The sequence below is a fragment of the Budorcas taxicolor genome, chromosome 3, assembly GCF_023091745.1.
Source record: "Budorcas taxicolor isolate Tak-1 chromosome 3, Takin1.1, whole genome shotgun sequence".
NCBI lineage: Eukaryota > Metazoa > Chordata > Mammalia > Artiodactyla > Bovidae > Budorcas > Budorcas taxicolor.
Window position 1 is genome coordinate 112399255 of NC_068912.1, and position 18620 is coordinate 112417874.

Here is an 18620-nt window from a genome sequence, read left to right on the forward strand (position 1 = left end):
CACCATAAATAATTATCAGCCCCAAATATCCACAGTGCCAAGGCAGAGAAACCCCACTCCAGACTGTAAATTCTGTCATGTCCTTACTGCCCAGCACGAGGCTTGACACTCAGTATATCACAGTAAATAGCATGAATGAATGAACGCAGCTTACCTGTTTTGTGACTCCAACCTCTCTTAGCCTCAGAGAGGGTCATCAGAAGTTAAAAATAGCTCACACTTTAAAAGCTTATCAAAGGTTTCAAGTACTGACCCTGCCTGCCTCATACAACTCATAGGAGGTTCAGGTTAACAATAGATAGGAAAGTGTTTCAAAAGTCCAAGTTCACATCATGGGTTATGAACAGTATTGTCATGACTCTCAAACCTCACTCTGATTTTGATAAGCTGCTTTGGAACCATTTCAGCATTTAAAAGTCAAATTGATCCCCGAGAATTGATCTCCCCCTGAAATACTCATAAAAGTGATTAAAATAGTTTCTAGAGAAGCCCATCCCCTTTCCACAGCTGCACTGTGGGAGACACACTGTGCTGGGGATGGGTTCACAGAAGGGGTGCATTCCTGCCCTCAAGGGATTCATATCGATAGAAGTTTGACACACCATCAAGCAATAGAGGTTTATGCCAGGACCACCAAGGAGGGAGAGGTTAACCAGTCTGGGAGGAGGTGGGGAGGCTTCTGCAGGGGAGTGATGTCTAGCTGGACACAGAAGGATGAATCCCTTACCCAGGTGGCCAAGTTGAGGGGAATACAGCAGCCTCAGGACCAGCTCAGCTTCCCAGGCAGGGTCTGCTTTGTGTAGCCTCTCTTGGTCTGGAAATTTTGCTCTACTGGGAATACATTCCTGTTTGGACTTCTGAATTCCCATTTAAAAGCATAAAAAAAAAAAATCCTCACGTCTAGGTCTCTGCATCTAATCATCCTATTCCATTGCAGTCATCAACTGTACGGATCCTGGGCACCAAGAAAACAGCATTCGTCAGATCCACGCCAGCGGCCCACACAGGTTCAGCTACGGCACGACTGTGTCTTACCAGTGCACCCACGGATTCTACCTCCTGGGCACCCCGGTGCTCAGCTGCCAGGGAGATGGCACATGGGATCGCCCCCGCCCGCAGTGTCTCTGTAAGTAGACGTCATTTACTCACAGTGATCACCCGAGCACACTGACAGGATGGTCCATGTCAAAGGACGGTCCTCCTGTGTGTGTGTGTGTGTGTGGTCACGGAGATGGTCACTCAAACTGCTCTCTGGATGTCAGAGCCCATCTTGGGCTCCTTTTGGTTAGTGTGTGTGTGTGTGTGTGTGTGTGTGCGCGCGTGCTCAGTCGTGTACAACTCTTCCCTTCCCTGGTGAATCAGACAGTGAAGAATCTGCCTGCAATGCAGGAGAGCTGGGTTTGATCCCTGAGTCTGGCAGATCCCCTGGAGAAGAGAATGGCAACCCACTCCAGTATTCTTGCCTGGAGAATCCCATGGACAGAGAAGCCTGGTGGGCCACAGTCCACGGGGCTGGACATGACTGGGCATCTAACACGTTCGGTTCGATGGCCCACCGGTTCTCACTCTGTCTCCTGGCCACAGGCTTACTGCCTTTCCTCTCTAATGCCGTCACTGACCCCTTCAGTCTCCAAGGCTCCCTTCCTTCAGGGGTCCTGGCTGCCTGGTGGAAACCTGTCTCCCGTTTTACTCCCCCCTTGATCTTCCAGAAAGACATCACGTGACCCCCTTTTTTAAAGGACTGAAGCAGAAATGCAACAGATCCTGGCGGCAGACAGGCCTGGATTTGAACTCTGGCTCTGCCCCTAAACAAGCCGCGTGATCCGAGAGCCTCCGTTTCTTTGTCTATATCAGTGATGCTAATGCCTTAGAGAATTAAGTGAGAACACCCATTAAAAGTGCCTAGTTAGTCGCTGCTCAATAAACAAGAACTGCTTTGGGAAAAAATACAGGGCCGACGTGTGGGGGGAGAAAAGGATGAGGGAGGCACTAAGAGTCCTGACATCGGGTTGCTAGCCTCACATCCTGAAGAAAAAAAACAGTTCCTTAGGCCCCTGCTCCCGCATCTTGTTGCTAACCGTGAGCCCTGTGGGTTGCTCTGTCTCCTGTCTTCCTAATAGGAGAGGTGAAGATGCAGTCCAGAGGGGCTGATGGGCGTTGAGTTGGGCCATTCTGCAGTCCACCTTATCTGTGGTGGCTCATGCATACTTTGGCCCCTCAGTCGGAATGACTGCATCTCCTTATGCCCCTGTGCCTCTAGGTATGACAGGAGGCTGGTTCACCTACTCACCTGCCCATACTTCCCTTGTCTGAGGACCCCACCCTGGCCATGCAGCCCCATTTATGACTGACGAATCATCTGGGCTTGGAAATGGACCACCACCTGTGTACAGCAGTGGCAGCTGAGATTCTTGTGTTTAGAGGATACAAATAAAAATAGCCTTTGGAAAAAAGCTTTCACTCTTTCACCATTGAGCATAATGTTAGCTGTGGGATTTTTGCAGCTTTCCTTTATCAGATTGAGGAAATTCCCTTCTACTCCTAATTTGTTGGACATTTTTCCCATGAAAGGGTGTTGGAATTTTTAAAATGATTTTTCTACATCTATTGAGATGATCATGTGGTGCTTTTTCCCCCCTCATTCTATTAGTATGGTGTATTACACTGATTGATTTTCATGTGTTGAACAACGCTTGTGTTCTTAGAACAAATCACATTTGGTCACGGTAAAATTCATTTTAATGTGCTACTGGATTTGGTTTGCTAGTATTTTTGTTGAGGATTTTTGCAACTGAATTCATAAGGAATATTGGTCTGTAGGTTTCTTTCCTGATGATATCTTTGGCTTTGATATCAGGGCAATGCTGACCTCATGGAATGAGTTGGCAATTGTCCCTTTTCTTCTATTTTTGGGAATAGTTTCAGAAAGACTGGTATTATTTCTTCTTAAAAATTTTCATAGACTTCATCAGTAAAATCATCTGGCCCTGGATTTTCTTTGTTAAAAGTTTTTTTTATTATTGACTGATTCTATTTATTTGATATAATTCTTTTCAGATATTCCATTTCTTCTTGAGTTGGTTTCTGTAGTTTGTGTGTTTCTAGAAATTTTTCCGTTTTGTTTAGTGTATCTGATTTACTGGTATATAACCGTTCACGTTCATCATATTCTCCTATAATGCTTTTTGCTTTTGTAAATTCAGGTGGCAGTAACATCTCCACTTTCATTCCTGGTTTTAGAATTTGATTCTTCTCCCATCCCTGCATCTCTCTCTCTCTCTCCCTCTCTCTGTCCCTCTCTTTCTCTCTCTCTCTCTTACACACACACACATCAGACTAGACACATTTGTCAATTTTCTTGACCTTGTCAAAGGACCAACTTTTGATTTTGTTTATTTTCTCTATTGTTTCTCTATTTTGTTTATCCTTGCTTTAGCCTTTTTACTTTCTTTTCTTCTATTTGCTTTGGGTATATTTTGCTCTCTTTTTCTAGTTTATTAGAGGGGAAGTTTAGGTTGTTGACTTGAGACTTTTCTTCCTTTTAATGTAGGCATTTACAATTATAAATTTCCCTCCAAGCACTGTTTCACTGTATCTCTTAAGTTGTGGTATGCTATTTTTTCATTTTTTTTCACCTCAAAGTATTTTCTAATCACTCCCCTGATTTATTCTTTGACTTACTGATTATTTAGGAGAGTGTTGTTTAATTTCCATATATCCATGAATTTTTCACATTTCCTTCTTTTGTTGATTTCTTGTTTCATTTGCATTTTGCTTACAGAACGCACTTGATATGATTTCAGTCTTTTAAAGTTTATGGAGATTTATTTTATGGATTAAAATATGGTCTACCCTAAATAGGTGAGGCTTCCCTCATAGCTCAGCTGGTAAAGAATCCGCCTGTAATGCAGGAGACCTGAGTTCGATCCCTGGGTTGGGAAGATATCCTGGAGAAGGGAAAGGCTACCCATTCCAGTATTCTGGCCTGGAGAATACAGTCCATGGGATCTCAAAGAGTCAGACATGACTGAGTGACTTTCACTTTCACTTTATTCTAGATAACGTTTCATGTGCACTTGAGAAGAGTGTTTATTCTTCTCTTGTTGGGCCGAGTGCCCTACAGATGATTGTTAGGTCTAGTTGGTTTCTAGTATTGTTCATTATGTTTCCTTGTTGATCTATCCATATCCTGGTTGTTCTAACCATGATTTAAAGTGAGGCGTTGGGAACTCCTGCTGTTATTGCTGATTTGTCTGTTTCTCCCTTTAGTTCTGTTAGTTTCTGCTGCATATATTTTGGGGCTATGTTATTAGATGCATATATGTTTATAATTGTGTATCTTCTTGATAGAATGTCTTTTTATACTATGGAATGTTCTTCTTGTGCCTAGTCACAGTTTTTGTCTTCAAGGCAAAATAGGTTAGATATTAGGATAACTCCAGCTATGTTTTGGTTATTATATCCATGATATATCTTTTTGCCACTTTTTTATTCTCAGTCTGTTTGTGTCATTGGTCTGAAGTGTGTCATTTGTAGACAGAATATACTTGAATTGTGTTTTTTATCCACTTTGCTAATATCTACCTTTCACATGTTTAATCGATATTTAATGTGATGATTGATAAGGTAGGTTTTATATATTCCATTTTGCTATTTGTTTTCTATGTATCTTATGTCTTTTTTGTTGGACCTCTCTTCTTCTCTTGCTGGCTTCTTTTGCATTAAATAGATGTTTTTTAGTGTGCCATTTTAAATGTTTGTTGTTTCTTTCACTGTGTATGTTTTTTAAATTATTTTCTCAATAGTTACTCTGGAAATTACAATTAACATCTTAACTTATAGCAGCATAGTTTGGATTAATACCAACTGAATTTCAATTGTATACAAGAACATTGTCCTTATATAACTCCATTACCTTGATATCCTTTCTGTTGTTATTGTTATACAAATTACATCTTTATACATTGTATGCTTATCAACAAAGGTTTCTAATTATTGCTTTATGCAGTTTCTCAAGCAGGAAGAAAACAGAGTTACAGATAAAAAGTATGCTTATGCTATATCATGTATCTACTTATGTGGTTACCTTTTCCAGTGTTCTTTATTTCTTCACACGGCTTCAAGTTCTTTCATTTCAAGCCTAAAAGACTTCCTTTAGAATTTCTTTATCATTTAAAATTTCTTTCTAGGTTTGCTGCTGACACAGTCTCTCAGTTTATGTTTTTCTGGAAATATTTTAAATTCCCTTTCATGTTTGAATGATAGCTTTGCTGGATATAGATTTCATGGTTGAAAGTCTTTGCTTTCATCACTGTAAATAGGTCAGATTATTGGTGTATGGGGGGTGGGGTGCTGAAACTCCAATACTTTGGCCATCTGATGGGAAGAACTGACTCATTTGAAAAGACCCTGATGCTGAGAAAGATTGAAGGTGGGAGGAAAAGGGGACAAGAGGGGAGCAGGTGGTTGGATGGCATCACCGACTCAATGGACATGAGTTTGGGTAAACTCTAGGAGTTGGTGATGGACAGGAAGGCCTGGCGTGCTGCAGTCCAAAGAGTCAGACACGACTGAGCGACTGAACTGAACTGAACTGATGAGTTTTAAATCTACCATCTTATTTTATGTTTTCTGTTTGTTCTACCTATTAGTTTATTTTTACTTCTTTATTTTTAAAACCCACAATGTGTTGTTGTTGTTCTCTGCAGTTATTGTTCACTTAGATTTACTCACATATTTGTCACTTTCTTTGCTCGTCATTCCCCTTCTCATAGCCTCACCTTCTATATGAGATTATTTTCCTGCAGTTTGAAGACCATCTTTTAGAATTTTATTTAGTGAAGATCTGCTGTTAGCAAACATTCTCAGTTTTTGTGATACATTTATTTGTCTCTCATTTTGTAAGATATTTTTGATATGTTTAGAAATTCAAGTTGGCAGTTATTTTTTTTAGCCCACTAAAGAAATCTAATTATCTTTTGACCTCTTTTGTTGCTGTTGAAAAACCAGCTGTCAGTCATTCACTCCTTTGTAAAGTCTTTCTCTCTCTTTGGTGTTTTGAATTTTTCCTAGTTATTAAATAATAAGTTTGCTGGATCAAAGGTCTAGGCTGACACATTTTCTTTTGGCACTATTGTTGACTTTCATTTTTAGTGATAAGTCTTCTGAAGTCTAAATGATTTTAGGTAGTCCATTTTTTTCTCCCTCACTGACTTCAAGCGTCTCTCTCTTTTGCTGGCATTCTGAATTTTCCTGCATTATGTTTAAATATTTTGTTTACCCTTCTTAAGATTCATTAGACTTCCTGGATTGTTCTGCTATCTGGGAAAATTCTTAGCTACTGTTTCAGTAGACATTGTCTCCCCCTTCATTCCCCTCCTTTACTATTTCTGAACCCCAGCATCAGATCTTCTTGTGCTTTTCTCTTTGTCTTCGAAATTCTCATTCATATTTTCCATCTCTGATAAATTACTCAAGGTGTGTTTTTACCATACAGTGATTATTTTTTTAGCTAGGTCTAAGCTGAGGTTTAACTGAGTTCCTGTTTCCAATTAGTTATTTTGCGTTTGAGAAACAAATGCATCATTTGTTTTGTCACATTTGCTTACTTATCTCCATAGTGCATTGTTCCTATATTAACTTGTTCCTTTTTCATATTTAACATATTAAATGTACTTACTCTATATTCTATATCTGATACTTCCAATATCATTTTCTTTTCAAGTCTAAGTCTGCTATTGTCCTCGCTCTTGGTGATTTGTTTCTCATTGTTTTATTATGTTTACATTGTGATCTTTTGACTGCTCTTGATCTGTGGGAATCAGGAACCAGGGTCTCAGTCTGACAGAAGCCAAAGTCTAAAAACGAGCTAGGCATTATCTCTCAAAGGAAAAATGGCTAATGCCCAGCAGTTGCTGATATATATATATTTTTTTTACTACGGGAACCGAATGGTCACTTTTTTTTCTTGTTGGGATTTACAAGGTGCTAAACTGGCGCTAATGGTAAAGAACCTGCCTGTCAATGCAGGAGATGCAAGAGATGTGGGTTTAATCCCTGGGCCGGGAAGATCCCCTGGAGGAGGGCATGACAACCCACTCCAGTATTTTTGTCTGGAGAATCCCATGGACAGAGGAGCCTGGCGGTCTACAGTCCATGGGGCCACGAAGAGTCAGAATGACTGAGGCAGCTTAGCATGCATAAATAGCAAGCAAACTCTACTTACACTAATTAGTAAGCCCGCCACATTATATTGTTATTAAGGACATGGAAACCAAGGGACAGACTGTTCTTTTTGGAGCAGGTGCAGGTTTTTCCAAGGCAGGCCCCATTCAAAGACAACCATGTTTATCATTTAGTCTAAATATGAATTTCAGCAAGATTCCCAGTAAAGGGACATACTAGCATCGGAACCTAGTTAGGCTATTCACTTGTTGATGAGCGGAAATCTAGACGTTCTCCCTGTGATTTGGTGCTGTTCAGTCGCTCAGTCATGTCTGACTCTTTGTGACTTCCCTGTCCTTCACCATCTCCTGGAGCTTGCTGATTTTGTAAGACTATTTCAGAAACACGAGCCCTGAGGAACTTCCACTGACTGTAGAGCTCTAGATCCCAGGTGACTCTCAGTAAAACCATTTTCACTGATGTCTCATGGTCATCATAACATTTTTTAGTGGACTAATTGCACTTCTACTCCTGCTGCTGCTGCTAAGTCACTTCCGTCGTGTCCGACTCTGTGCGACCCCATTGACGGCGGCCCACCAGGCTCCCCCGTCCCTGGGATTCTCCAGGCAAGAACACTGGAGTGGGTTGCCATTTCCTTCTCCAGTGCATGAAAGTGAAAAGTGAAAGTGAAGACGCTCAGTCGTATCCAACTCTTAGCGACCCGTGGACTACAGCCTACCAGGCTCCTCCATCCATGGGATTTTCCAGGCAAGAGTACTGGCGTGGGGTGCCATTGCCTTCTCCTAGAAGATCCAATTACCTGTGAATAGGGTTGTGGCAAACTATGGACGACTATACATATCCCCTAGTCAACCTGTTCATTCCAGGTGACAGCAAACTGCTTTAATTCGTGTGGATATGCAGGTACCAAGGGAAATGCATGATCTGGGCCTATACTATATGCTGTTTCCCTGATAAAATGCTTTAGAAAAAGTGGAAGCCCTGGAGGTGGCTGACCAATCATACAAATTTCATTCTTAGGATTTAAGAACCAGTGTGGGGGATCCTTTTCATTTTGCCATGGGACTTAGCATAGTCCACACCCAAGCATGAATTGCTGATTTGTACTATTGCTTTTTGCTTAATTACAATTTTATATTTTCTTAATCCCTTGTTATTCTGTGTAACGCAGGGAAATCTGCTATTATTAGGAGTAACAAATATCTACCTTGCCTATCTTTATATACACATTTAAGCTTAATACATAGTAAGCATCTAAAGAGCCACTGCAGAAACTGGAATGATCCAAAGAGACCCCATTTGGACATGGCATGAATGTTGAAAACATTAATTTTTTATATTGGCAAACTGAGAAATGCAGCAATATCTATTCACCTTGTCTTTGTTCTTCACCTCTTAGGCTTTTATGCAAACATATCTTAAATGAAAGTCATTTCTCTTTATTGTTATATCATATGTCCTTTTCTTTTTTTTTTTTTTTTTCTTATCCACAGCAGCCAAATTGTACTGGCATTAATTTTTCTTTTCTCCAAGCCTTATTACTGTTCACTTCTTCCTCCTTTAAATAAACAAATCGTGGGAAAGGAATAAAACAATAGAGTATACTCTAGTTGCTAATTTTACAGACATTCAACTAGCCTAGATCAAGCCAGTAATGAAAGAAAAAATAATTTTAGGCACTGTATATGGTTTTTCAGAGATTACTCAATATTACCATAATTTGACACTATCCTCAAATTCCCCAAAGAAGCATTTTAAAACCAAACAAGAACATCATAAAAAGCAATCAGTTGCTATTACAAAAATCATTATGGATAGCCAATATAAATGTGTACGTATGTACACCAATAGACATGAACAGAAATGTTCTTATCAGCATTATCCATAAAAGTACGAAACTAGAAATAACCCAAACATCCATCAATAGAAAATAGCTGGTAAAATGTGATATACATCTCCATAGTGCTGTGACAGTCAACCTTGAAGATGACCCCAATGACCCCCACCTCCGGGTATTCATACCTTTATGTAGAGTATTCCTAACTTGTACCAGGGTTAGTCTGTGTGAGGTGGTGTGATTTACAAAGCTAGGTTATAAAATAAATGCCATCTCCACCAGGCTTTCCTGGATCAGCTGCTCTGGGGGTACCCAGTCAGGCCTTCGGATTAATGCAGCCACAGTTGTCTCTCTGGCTACAGCCTCATGGGGGATTCTGAGTCAGGACCACCTGCTAAGCCACTCTCAAATTCCTGACCCATATCATCAAAATAAATGTTTATTGTCGTCTAAGCTTTGGGGCAATTTGTTACACAGCAATAGATAACTAACACAAATGGTACTATATAGCAGAGGTCAGCAAATTTTGGCTCCTGGGATAAATCTAGCCTATGTCCTATTTTTGTATCCCCTTGAGCTTAGGAGGGTTTTAAAATATTTTTTAAAATATTGTACCAAAAAAACAGACAAACAATCAAAAGAATATGCAACAGAGACCTAAAATGATTACTGTCTGGACCCTTAAAGGGTCCAAAGAAAATGTTTGCCAATTCCTGATACATAGCAATGATAATGAACTGTTGCTACAAAAGAGCACAGACAAATATCACAGACATAATGTTAAGTGAAAAGAGCCAGTACAGCAGAATATGCACTAAAAGATTTCATTTAAACAAGATTCAAGAACAGGCAAACTAATTAATGATGTACAAAGTGAAGGGAGTAGTTTAATGTGAGGAGGGAAGAAAAGAGGCAGGGATAGGGACAGGGCGAGAGGGGGCTTCTGAGGCACTGGTGGGGGCTTTTCTTAATCTTGGCAGTAGCTACATGAGTGTATTCACTTTGTGACACTTCATTAAGCTCTATACTTACAGTTATTGTGTTTTTGTATTTCCATTTAAAAAAGAATTTATTCAAAATGTCATTAGAGAGTTAAAATTGGGCAAGTTCTAAAATCCAAACATTTCTAATAAAGTCATAGAATCATTTAAATTATAATCAGGGACTCCATTCCTTCCACAAGGAGAGAATTCACTGGTAGTCTCCAAACAGCACTGCAAAAGGAGTCAATTATAGTGCTCAGGAGTGTGGCCTCTGGAATCAACCTGCCAGGTTTTAAGAACTAATTCTACCGCTGATTAGGTTTAGGACCTTCAGTAAGTTACTTGGCCTTACTAGGCCTCATTTGTGTCATCAGGAAGTGGAGATTTAAAAAAAAAAAATGGTACCTACTTCATAAGGTTGTCTTAAGAAACGGATAGTATAAACCTTGAAACTCACTGAATCAGTTATCTGTTGCTATGTAATAAGCCATCTCAAAGCTTATAATAGCATTTGGTTTTGTTGTCTCACAATTCTAAAGGTCAAGAATTTAGACAAGGCTTAGCAATCTCATTAGTCTGGGTTCTCCAGAGAAAAAGAACCAGTAACCAATAGGATATAGATGTGTAATAAGACCTATATCTATCATAGATATATAAGATTTATATCTATATATCTGTGTCTAAGGAAACCATGAGCCATCTACATATCTATTTCTAAATATATATACGTAATATATATTATAATCATATGAGCCAATTTCTTATAGACATAGACACAGATAGAAATATATAGTTATATGATAAGGAATTAGCTTGTACAAATTTGAAGGCTGTGAAACCCCCTGATCTGCCCTGTGCAAGCTGTGGATCCAGGAGAGCAGAAGGCGTAGTCCCAGTCTGGCTTTGAAGGCTGAGAAGTAGGTAGAGCCAGTGATGTCAATTCCCATCCAAGTCCGAGTCCAAAGGCAGGAGAATATTGACATCCCAGACTGAAGACAGAGGCAGAATTCTCTCTTTCTCCACCGTTTTGTTCTATTCAGGCATTCAAGAGACTGAACGAGGCCCACCCACATTGAGGAGGGCAATCTGCCTTATTCAGTCTACCAATTCAATGTTAGTCTCATTCAGAAACCTCACAGATACACCCAGAATAATGCTGGACCAAGTATCTGGGCATCCTGTGGCCTACGCAAGCTGACACATACAGTGGGCCATCCCTGCAGAGCTGGCTCACCTGTGCCCCCCGTGGTTCAGTTAGGACTGGAGGGTCCAAAATGGCCCCACCAACCTGACTCACTGGAAAAGACCCTGATGCTGGGAAAGACTGAGGGCAGGAGGAGAAGGGAGTGACAGAGGACGAGATGGTTGGACAGCATCACTGACTCAATGGACATGAGCTTGTTTATGCAAAGCCCCGGAGACAGTGAAGGACAGGGAAGGAAGCCTGGCGTGCTGTAGCGCATGGGGGTCCTGGCGTGCTGTAGCGCATGGGGGTCCTGGCGTGCTGTAGCGCATGGGGGTCCTGGCGTGCTGTAGCGCATGGGGGTCCTGGCATGCTGTAGTCCATGGGGTTGCAGAGAGTCGGACACGACTGAGCAGCTGAATGACAACAGCCTGTTAGAGGACTTGCTGCTGGCTCTTCTCCTCCAAGTGGCATCTCTCCAGCAGGCTGACTTGATCTTCTTTACTTGGAGGTTGAATTCCTAGAGAAAAAGAAGTTAAAAGATCTCTTAAGCCAGAACTCAGAATTCCTAAAACCTCATGCCACTACATTCCATTGATGAGAGCAAGTCACAGGCCAGCCCAGATTCAAGGAGGAAGGAAATAAGAGACCCCGCCTCTGGGAGGGAGAGGAGTGGCAGGCCTGGGCCAGGATGCAGAGAGTTGAGGGGGGGCGTGTTCACAGGTGGTCAGCCCTTTGGCCACCACAGTACATATCCTTCCCCTTTACATATCAGACCCCAAGGATAGTCCGCCCAAATCACTACCATCTCTTCTTGAACTACTGCAACAGCCCCCTCTTTCTCACCCTGTCCTAGAATGTTCTCCACACAGTTGCCAGGATGATCTTGTTAAAATGTAAGTCAGATCATATCACTTCAGGAGGGTCCCATCCTGCTTGTAATAAAGCCCCATATCTATGCCATGATCTGGCTCCTAGCAACCTCTCCACCCGTATCACTTCTGTTCTTTCCTTGTTCGTTCTGTTCCAGCAACCCTGGCTTTCCTGCTGTTCCTCAAACACCCCAGGCTCATCCTCTGGGCTTTTCTACTAGATGTCCCTTCCCTCAGAACACTATTCCCCAGATCTCACATGGCTGGTCTTTTCACTCAGACCACTGCTCAAATATCACCTCCTCAGGGAGATCTTCCCTGACCACCCTACTCATAAACAGTTCCCCCATCCCACCTCTGAGCATCCCTTTCCTGATGCAGCTTTATTTTCCTTCATAGCAACCCCTAGTATTTTCTTATTCCTGGTCTCTCTTCCCCACAGGGCTTCCCTGGTAGCTCAGACAGTAAAGAATCTGCCTGCATTGCAGGAGACCCGGGTTTAATCCCTGGCTCGGGAAGATCCCCTGGAAAACAGAATGGCTACCCACTCCAATATTTCTGCCTGGAGAATTCCATGGACAGAGGAGCCTGGTGGGCTGCAGTCTGTGGGGTCGCAAAGAGTCAGACACAACTGAGAAACTAACGCTTTCACTTCCCCACTAGATATCAGCTCCACGAGCGCTTGGACTTTGTTCTCGCAGATGCATAAAGCAGCGCCTAGCAAATAACAGGCACACAATACGTATGTGCTGAGTCAATGAAGGAGCCTGGGATCAGCCCATGGAAGAACAATAGGAAGGCAAACCCGGCAACACTGACAGCATTGTCCTGCCCTGGCCCGTCCACCTCAGTGCTACACTCTAACCTCATAACTAGTTTCCAGTCATAGTTTGCTGTCTCAGAAAAGGGAGCTCGCAACTAAAGAGGACAAGTTAGAGACAACTGTCGAGGGCAGTTGTCAGATGCAGTTGGAAAGGACTATAACTGGCCCTTATTCTGGATCCTGTGGCCAGTCCCAGCAGCCCCAGGATGAGAGATCGCCCGTTTGCGCTTTTTTTAATTATTTTTTTTATTGGAGTGTAGTTGATTTACAATGTTGTGTTACTTTACGTGTACAGCAGAGTGAATCACCACGTATATGTACGTGTATCCATTCTCTTCTAGACTCCATTTCCATATAGGTCATTACAGAGCACCAAAGAGAGTTCCCTGTGCTATTCAGTAGTTAGTTATCTGTTTTATATATAGTAATGTGTGTATGTCACTACCAGTCTCCCCATTTATGCCCTCCCCCGATTTCCCCCTTGGTAACCATACATTTGTTTTCTACATCTGTGATGAAATTTCTGTTTTGTAAATAGGTTCATTGATATCGTTTTTTAGATTCCACATAAAAGCAGTATGATATGCAATTTGTCTTTCTCGGTCTGACTATGTATACTGTATATCCCACCTTTCTGCCAGAGACATCTTAGTATGCACAAGAGGCAAGAAAGAGAAGCAATGGGTATTATTGCATCCCTACCATGCGCTGAGTGGTTTCGTTCCCATTATCTCACTCCACTGTTAAAACAACAGACGTTGCTCTTCAGTTCACAGATGTGGAAAACTGGTCAGTGAGGTGGGAAGTCAGTGTTTGCTGATACCGTGTGGGTGAGCCAGCAGGAGGTTTGCTTCGGTAGACACCCCAGCTTCTTCCTGTCGTCTTGAAAAGCCTAGCATGTGTCCTGTGAGGATGATCCATCCCGGTGCAGAGTTGCTGAGATGTCTGCTCTTCCCCACAGTGGTGTCCTGTGGCCATCCGGGCTCCCCGCCCCATTCCCAGATGTCCGGGGACAGCTATACAGTGGGGGCAGTCGTGCGTTACAGCTGCACCGGCAAGCGGATCCTGGTGGGAAACGCCACCCGCATGTGTGGGCTGGACGGACACTGGACTGGCTCCCTCCCGCACTGCTCAGGTAAGGGGCTGGTGTGGGGGAGGGGTTTCAATGGAACACTTGGCTGGTGGGAGGGGGCAGCTCCGAGGTGAGAGTAAAACGGAGGGGTGGGAAGCAGAGCTTTTGGACCTTCATCCCATCCCTCCCAGGCAGAGAGCACGGCTGAACTGAAATGAATTGAAATGAACTGAACCCATCCCTCCCAGTCAGAGAGCATGGCTCTCAGAAGTCCCAACGGGACTTCATCCCTTGATGGTCCAAGCCCAGCTTCATGCCCTTAGACTCTGGCCAAGCTGAGACAGCCAAGAGATTGCAGAACCAATGAAGATATGGTTTCTGAGGTCACCTATGGCCAGAATCCTCTCCAGACACTTATTACCATGAGGTCGCAGGAACAGTCCAAGCCTTCCTGTTGTTGGCTCAGATCCAAACCCACTCCGGTGCTCTCTCCTTCCCTGTGTGGGACTCCTGGACCCCAGCCTGCTTCCCTTTCTGTATCATCACTTCTTCTGTCTATCCTGTATCCTTCCTGGCCCAGTGAATACAGTTATCCTCTTCAGCTTTAACACACCAGTCCACAGACTTTTCCTGTGAATGAATTTATTTTCTTGTTAATTTCTGTGGGAATATGGAGAGAGGTAATCAGCACAGCAAATGTAGGGAACTGACAGAGCTCCCAAGTCCATATTTCCAGATACTCCCCTGTAATGTCATAAAAGAACAAAAATATTTGAAATTGAATTGTCCTACTAATGACAGAAGCCACCAAGGCAAAACAGTTAACACCCCACAGCTTTCGCTTCTTTGGGGTGAGCTTGCCTGGCCTCAAGAAGGGATCCTACATAGGATGTCACCCGAAGAGGGCAACCGTTCATGTGGCTTGACGCTTCTCAAGAAGCCCACTTTGGCACTGAAATTAACCCCTACCCCTTCTCATCACAGATGCCCTCGAGACATAAGGATCCTGTTGTTTAGTCGCTAAGTAATATCCGATTGTTTATGACCCAATGGACTGCAGCACGCCAGGCTTCTCTGTCCTTCACTATCTCCTGGAGTTTGCTTAAACTCATGTCCATTGAGTCAGTGATGCCATCCAACCATCTCATCCTCTGTCACCCCGTTCTCCTCCTGCCCTCAATCTTTCCCAGCATCAGAGTCTTTTCCAATGAGTCAGCTCTTTGCATTAGGTGGCCAAAGTATAGGAGCTTCAGCTTCAGCATCAGAGCTTCCAGTGAATTTCAGGGTTGACTGGTGACCTCCTTCTAATATAGAAGGCTTCTCCTTGAAGCGGGACCTCACCCATAAGACATGCATCTGCTCCTGCAGTTTGAGATTCCCAGATGAGCCTGTCTTCCAAAATTGAGGGCACTGCCAGCATGTTGTTGTTGTTCAGTCGCTCAGTCGTGTCCGACTCTTTGTGACCCCATGGACTGCAGCACGCCAGGCTTCCCTGTCCTGCACCATCTCCCAGAGCTTGCTCAAACTCATGTCCATTGACCATCCAACCATCTCGTCCTCTGTCATTCCCTTTTCCTCTTGCCCTCAATCTTTCCCAGCATCGGGGTCTTTTCTAATGAGTCAGCTCTTCACATCAGGTGGCCAAAGAATTAAAGCTTCAGCATCAGTCCTTCCAATGAATACTCAGGGTTGATTTCCTTTAGGGTTGACTGGTTTGATCTCCTTGCAGTCCAAGGGGCTCTCAAGAGTCTTCTCCAACACCACAGTTCAAAAGCAGCAATTCTTCTGCTTTCGGCCTTCTTTATGGTCCAACTCTCACATCCATACATGACTACTGGAAAAACCATGGTTTTGACTATATAGACCTTTGTTGGCAAAATAATGTCTCTACTTTTTAATATGCTTTTCTTCCAAGGAGCAAGCATCTTTTAGTTTCATAGCTGCAGTCACCATTGGCAGTGATTTTGGAGCCCAAGAAAGAAAGTCTGTCACTGTTTCCATTGTTTCTCCAGCTATTTGCCATGAAGTGATGGTACCAGAATACCCACCAGATATTAGTTAGGTCTCCTAAGAAAAGAGAAATTCCTGAAGCACTGAGAATTTGTTTCAAAGGATTGTGGGCTGCCCAGGACAATCCCAGACACATCACTCTGTTACAACCCAAGACTTTGGCCTCTCACCCTTATTAATCTCATTAATTGCCCAGTTCATGAACTGACAAGACTGTGTACGAGCCACTGGGACTCCCTTAGCCAGTTAGCCAGGCCCCAGACTTCTGTGTGTTTGGACCTCTGTTGGAAGTGTCTTGGGAGGCTGGCATGGAAAGTCAAGGATCATGTATACTGAGGCCTCCTGAGTTATCCACAGAGCAAATTCCAGGAGGAAGAAATGCTCCAAAAAGGAAAGACATGCATTTTGCATCCAGATACCATCCAAACATGCATTTGCCCCAGTCTCTTTGGTGTTTTACATAAAGCTCCTCCCTCTAGACACTTTTACAGGACACAAAGCTAATGGTGTTCTTAGGGTCTATATTATCTATTTAGGGATCTTTGTTCTCCATGGGAAAATGAAGTACGAGGTAGGGGAAGAAGAAACCAGAAAGCCTTCAGTATCTCCTACTTACTAGCATATGCAACTAACCACAGTTAAGTCTCCTGACCCAAAGCCCAGAATCCAAAGTCCTTTCTCCTAATTTATAATTATCCTTCTCTGAAGTTATGTTTGCAAAGGCTGGGAAATGACCTTATAGAAATATAAAAATAATTCTTGTCAAAGCTACATCACTGAGCTTTAAAACCTCTGAAAAACCTTGTCAGATTTCATAATTCTTTGACTTCCTAAGTCTTCATCCTGCATTTGGAAGAAGAGACTTTTCCTCAGCCACAACACAGGTCAAGGGGAGACTGGAAACAGGCTGACACTTGGGAACATGAAAAAGTAAGAAGCAAGAAAGGAACCTTCAGAAACGCGAACCCCACTCATTGGGGAATGTGTTTCATGAAGCTACTTGATCTCTGATCCTGAACATTCTGAAGAACAGTTTGCAGTCTCCATTTTCCCATGTCTTCCTCAAGGATGACAGACTTAGGAGACCAGAATCACAGGCAGACCTTTCCTGGAGACTTCTGAGGACAGGATTTGAAGTTATGCCATAAATACTGCGGCTGAGGAATGAATGCATCTTAAATACCTTAGATAAGAAAGTGAGAGATGACAAGACTAGGTGATGAGGAAGTAACGCTAGGTGTGCCCTAGTGAGCAGACTGCAGTTCTTCCACTCCTGAGACTTACAGATATCTTTTGCAGCAGCATCTCCTGTCAGTCCTAAACACACACACACACACACACACACACACACACATTCAGGAGTTCCAAGGTCAAATTTTCGAGCCTCACTCAGTGCAGTCAGTGCACCCGGATGATGCAAAGCAGAAGTCGTACGTCTCTGGGCCATCGAGGACTTGCCGAGATTTCTGGCATCTGAGACACACTGCGGGAAGTTAACTGCCCATCTCTGCAGCATCATCATCTTGCTGGCGTACCTCTTCAGTAAAGAGTCAACAGTCGCCGCCTGCCCCCATAGTGCAGTATTCTATGCCAGACTTCCTTATATTGTTGAAACAGAGGCTGAACACTTCAGTGGAGGCTGTTCTGTCAGATAATGCTCAGGACCAGAGAATCCACCCTTGGGCCTGTTGTACAATAGTGCTGCCTCCAGCTGAGGCCAGCCAGCCAGTGGGGGAGTCAGAGCAATTCACCGTCAGGATTGCCTTCAAGCGGACCCGGTACTGCCTGTTGTGTGAACTACATCTGGAAAATGTCAAAAGAGAAGGAAACCTGGCCAAATATGAGGGGCTCTCTTTTCTCATATTTTTGAAAGGCTGAGTGAATCCCCCTTCCTTGGTAGGCAGTAGAATGGGGAACATGGGGTTATGCAGTATTCTTATATTCTGAAACTAGACTAGGAGAGGAAATAATCCCAAAGCTGAGAGGCAGATACAGCAGCAGTAGATGACGAGGTGCATGGCTTAAGCGCTTATTTATACCGACTAACCAAACGCGTTTTGCTGTTGTTCTTTAGCCACTAAGTCATGTCTGACTCATTGCAGCCCTGTGGACTGTAACCCACCAGGCTCCTCCGGATTTCCCAGGCAAGAGTACTGGAATGGGTTGTCATTCTTTTCTCTAGGGGATCTTCCTGACCCAGAAGTTGAACCCACGTCTCCTGCATTGACAAGCAGATTCTTTACCGCTGAGCCACCAGGGAAGCCCCAAAATGTGGTTATTGAGATAGATGTTTCTACTGATGCCTACATACGTGGATTCATGAGGAGATACATTCCACATCACGTGGAAACTATCTTCTCATGCAGTTACCATTTAGCCCTCAATTTTCTTTCTCCTTCCTCAAGCTCACCATGACCAACTCTGATCTAGTGGTGTCTCGCATGAATTTCTGCATCCTGAGATGAGCTGGCTCCCACAGATAGTAGATAGCTTTATCTCCTGTTCATTACCTTCCTTCACCTCTTGGGTCCTTAAAACCCTCTTGGGTGGGTTTGTACAAGATCACAAATCAGGAAAATGCAGAAATGTGGCAGGAGTCAGAGGGCAAAGAAAGAATGAAATGAGAGATCGAAAATATTTAATCCAGAGCTTACC

General features: G+C 43.1%; 1 protein-coding gene across 1 annotated transcript in view; it reads left to right on the forward strand.

Annotated features, from left to right (window-relative positions):
• CSMD2 (CUB and Sushi multiple domains 2) overlaps nucleotides 1-18620 on the forward strand; it is a 678376-nt gene that overhangs the window by 635783 nt on the left and 23973 nt on the right. The window contains exons 55-56 of the mRNA XM_052636874.1: nucleotides 938-1126; nucleotides 13845-14018. Coding sequence (XP_052492834.1) covers nucleotides 938-1126; nucleotides 13845-14018 — 363 coding nt within the window. The remainder of the gene's footprint in view (nucleotides 1-937; nucleotides 1127-13844; nucleotides 14019-18620) is intronic.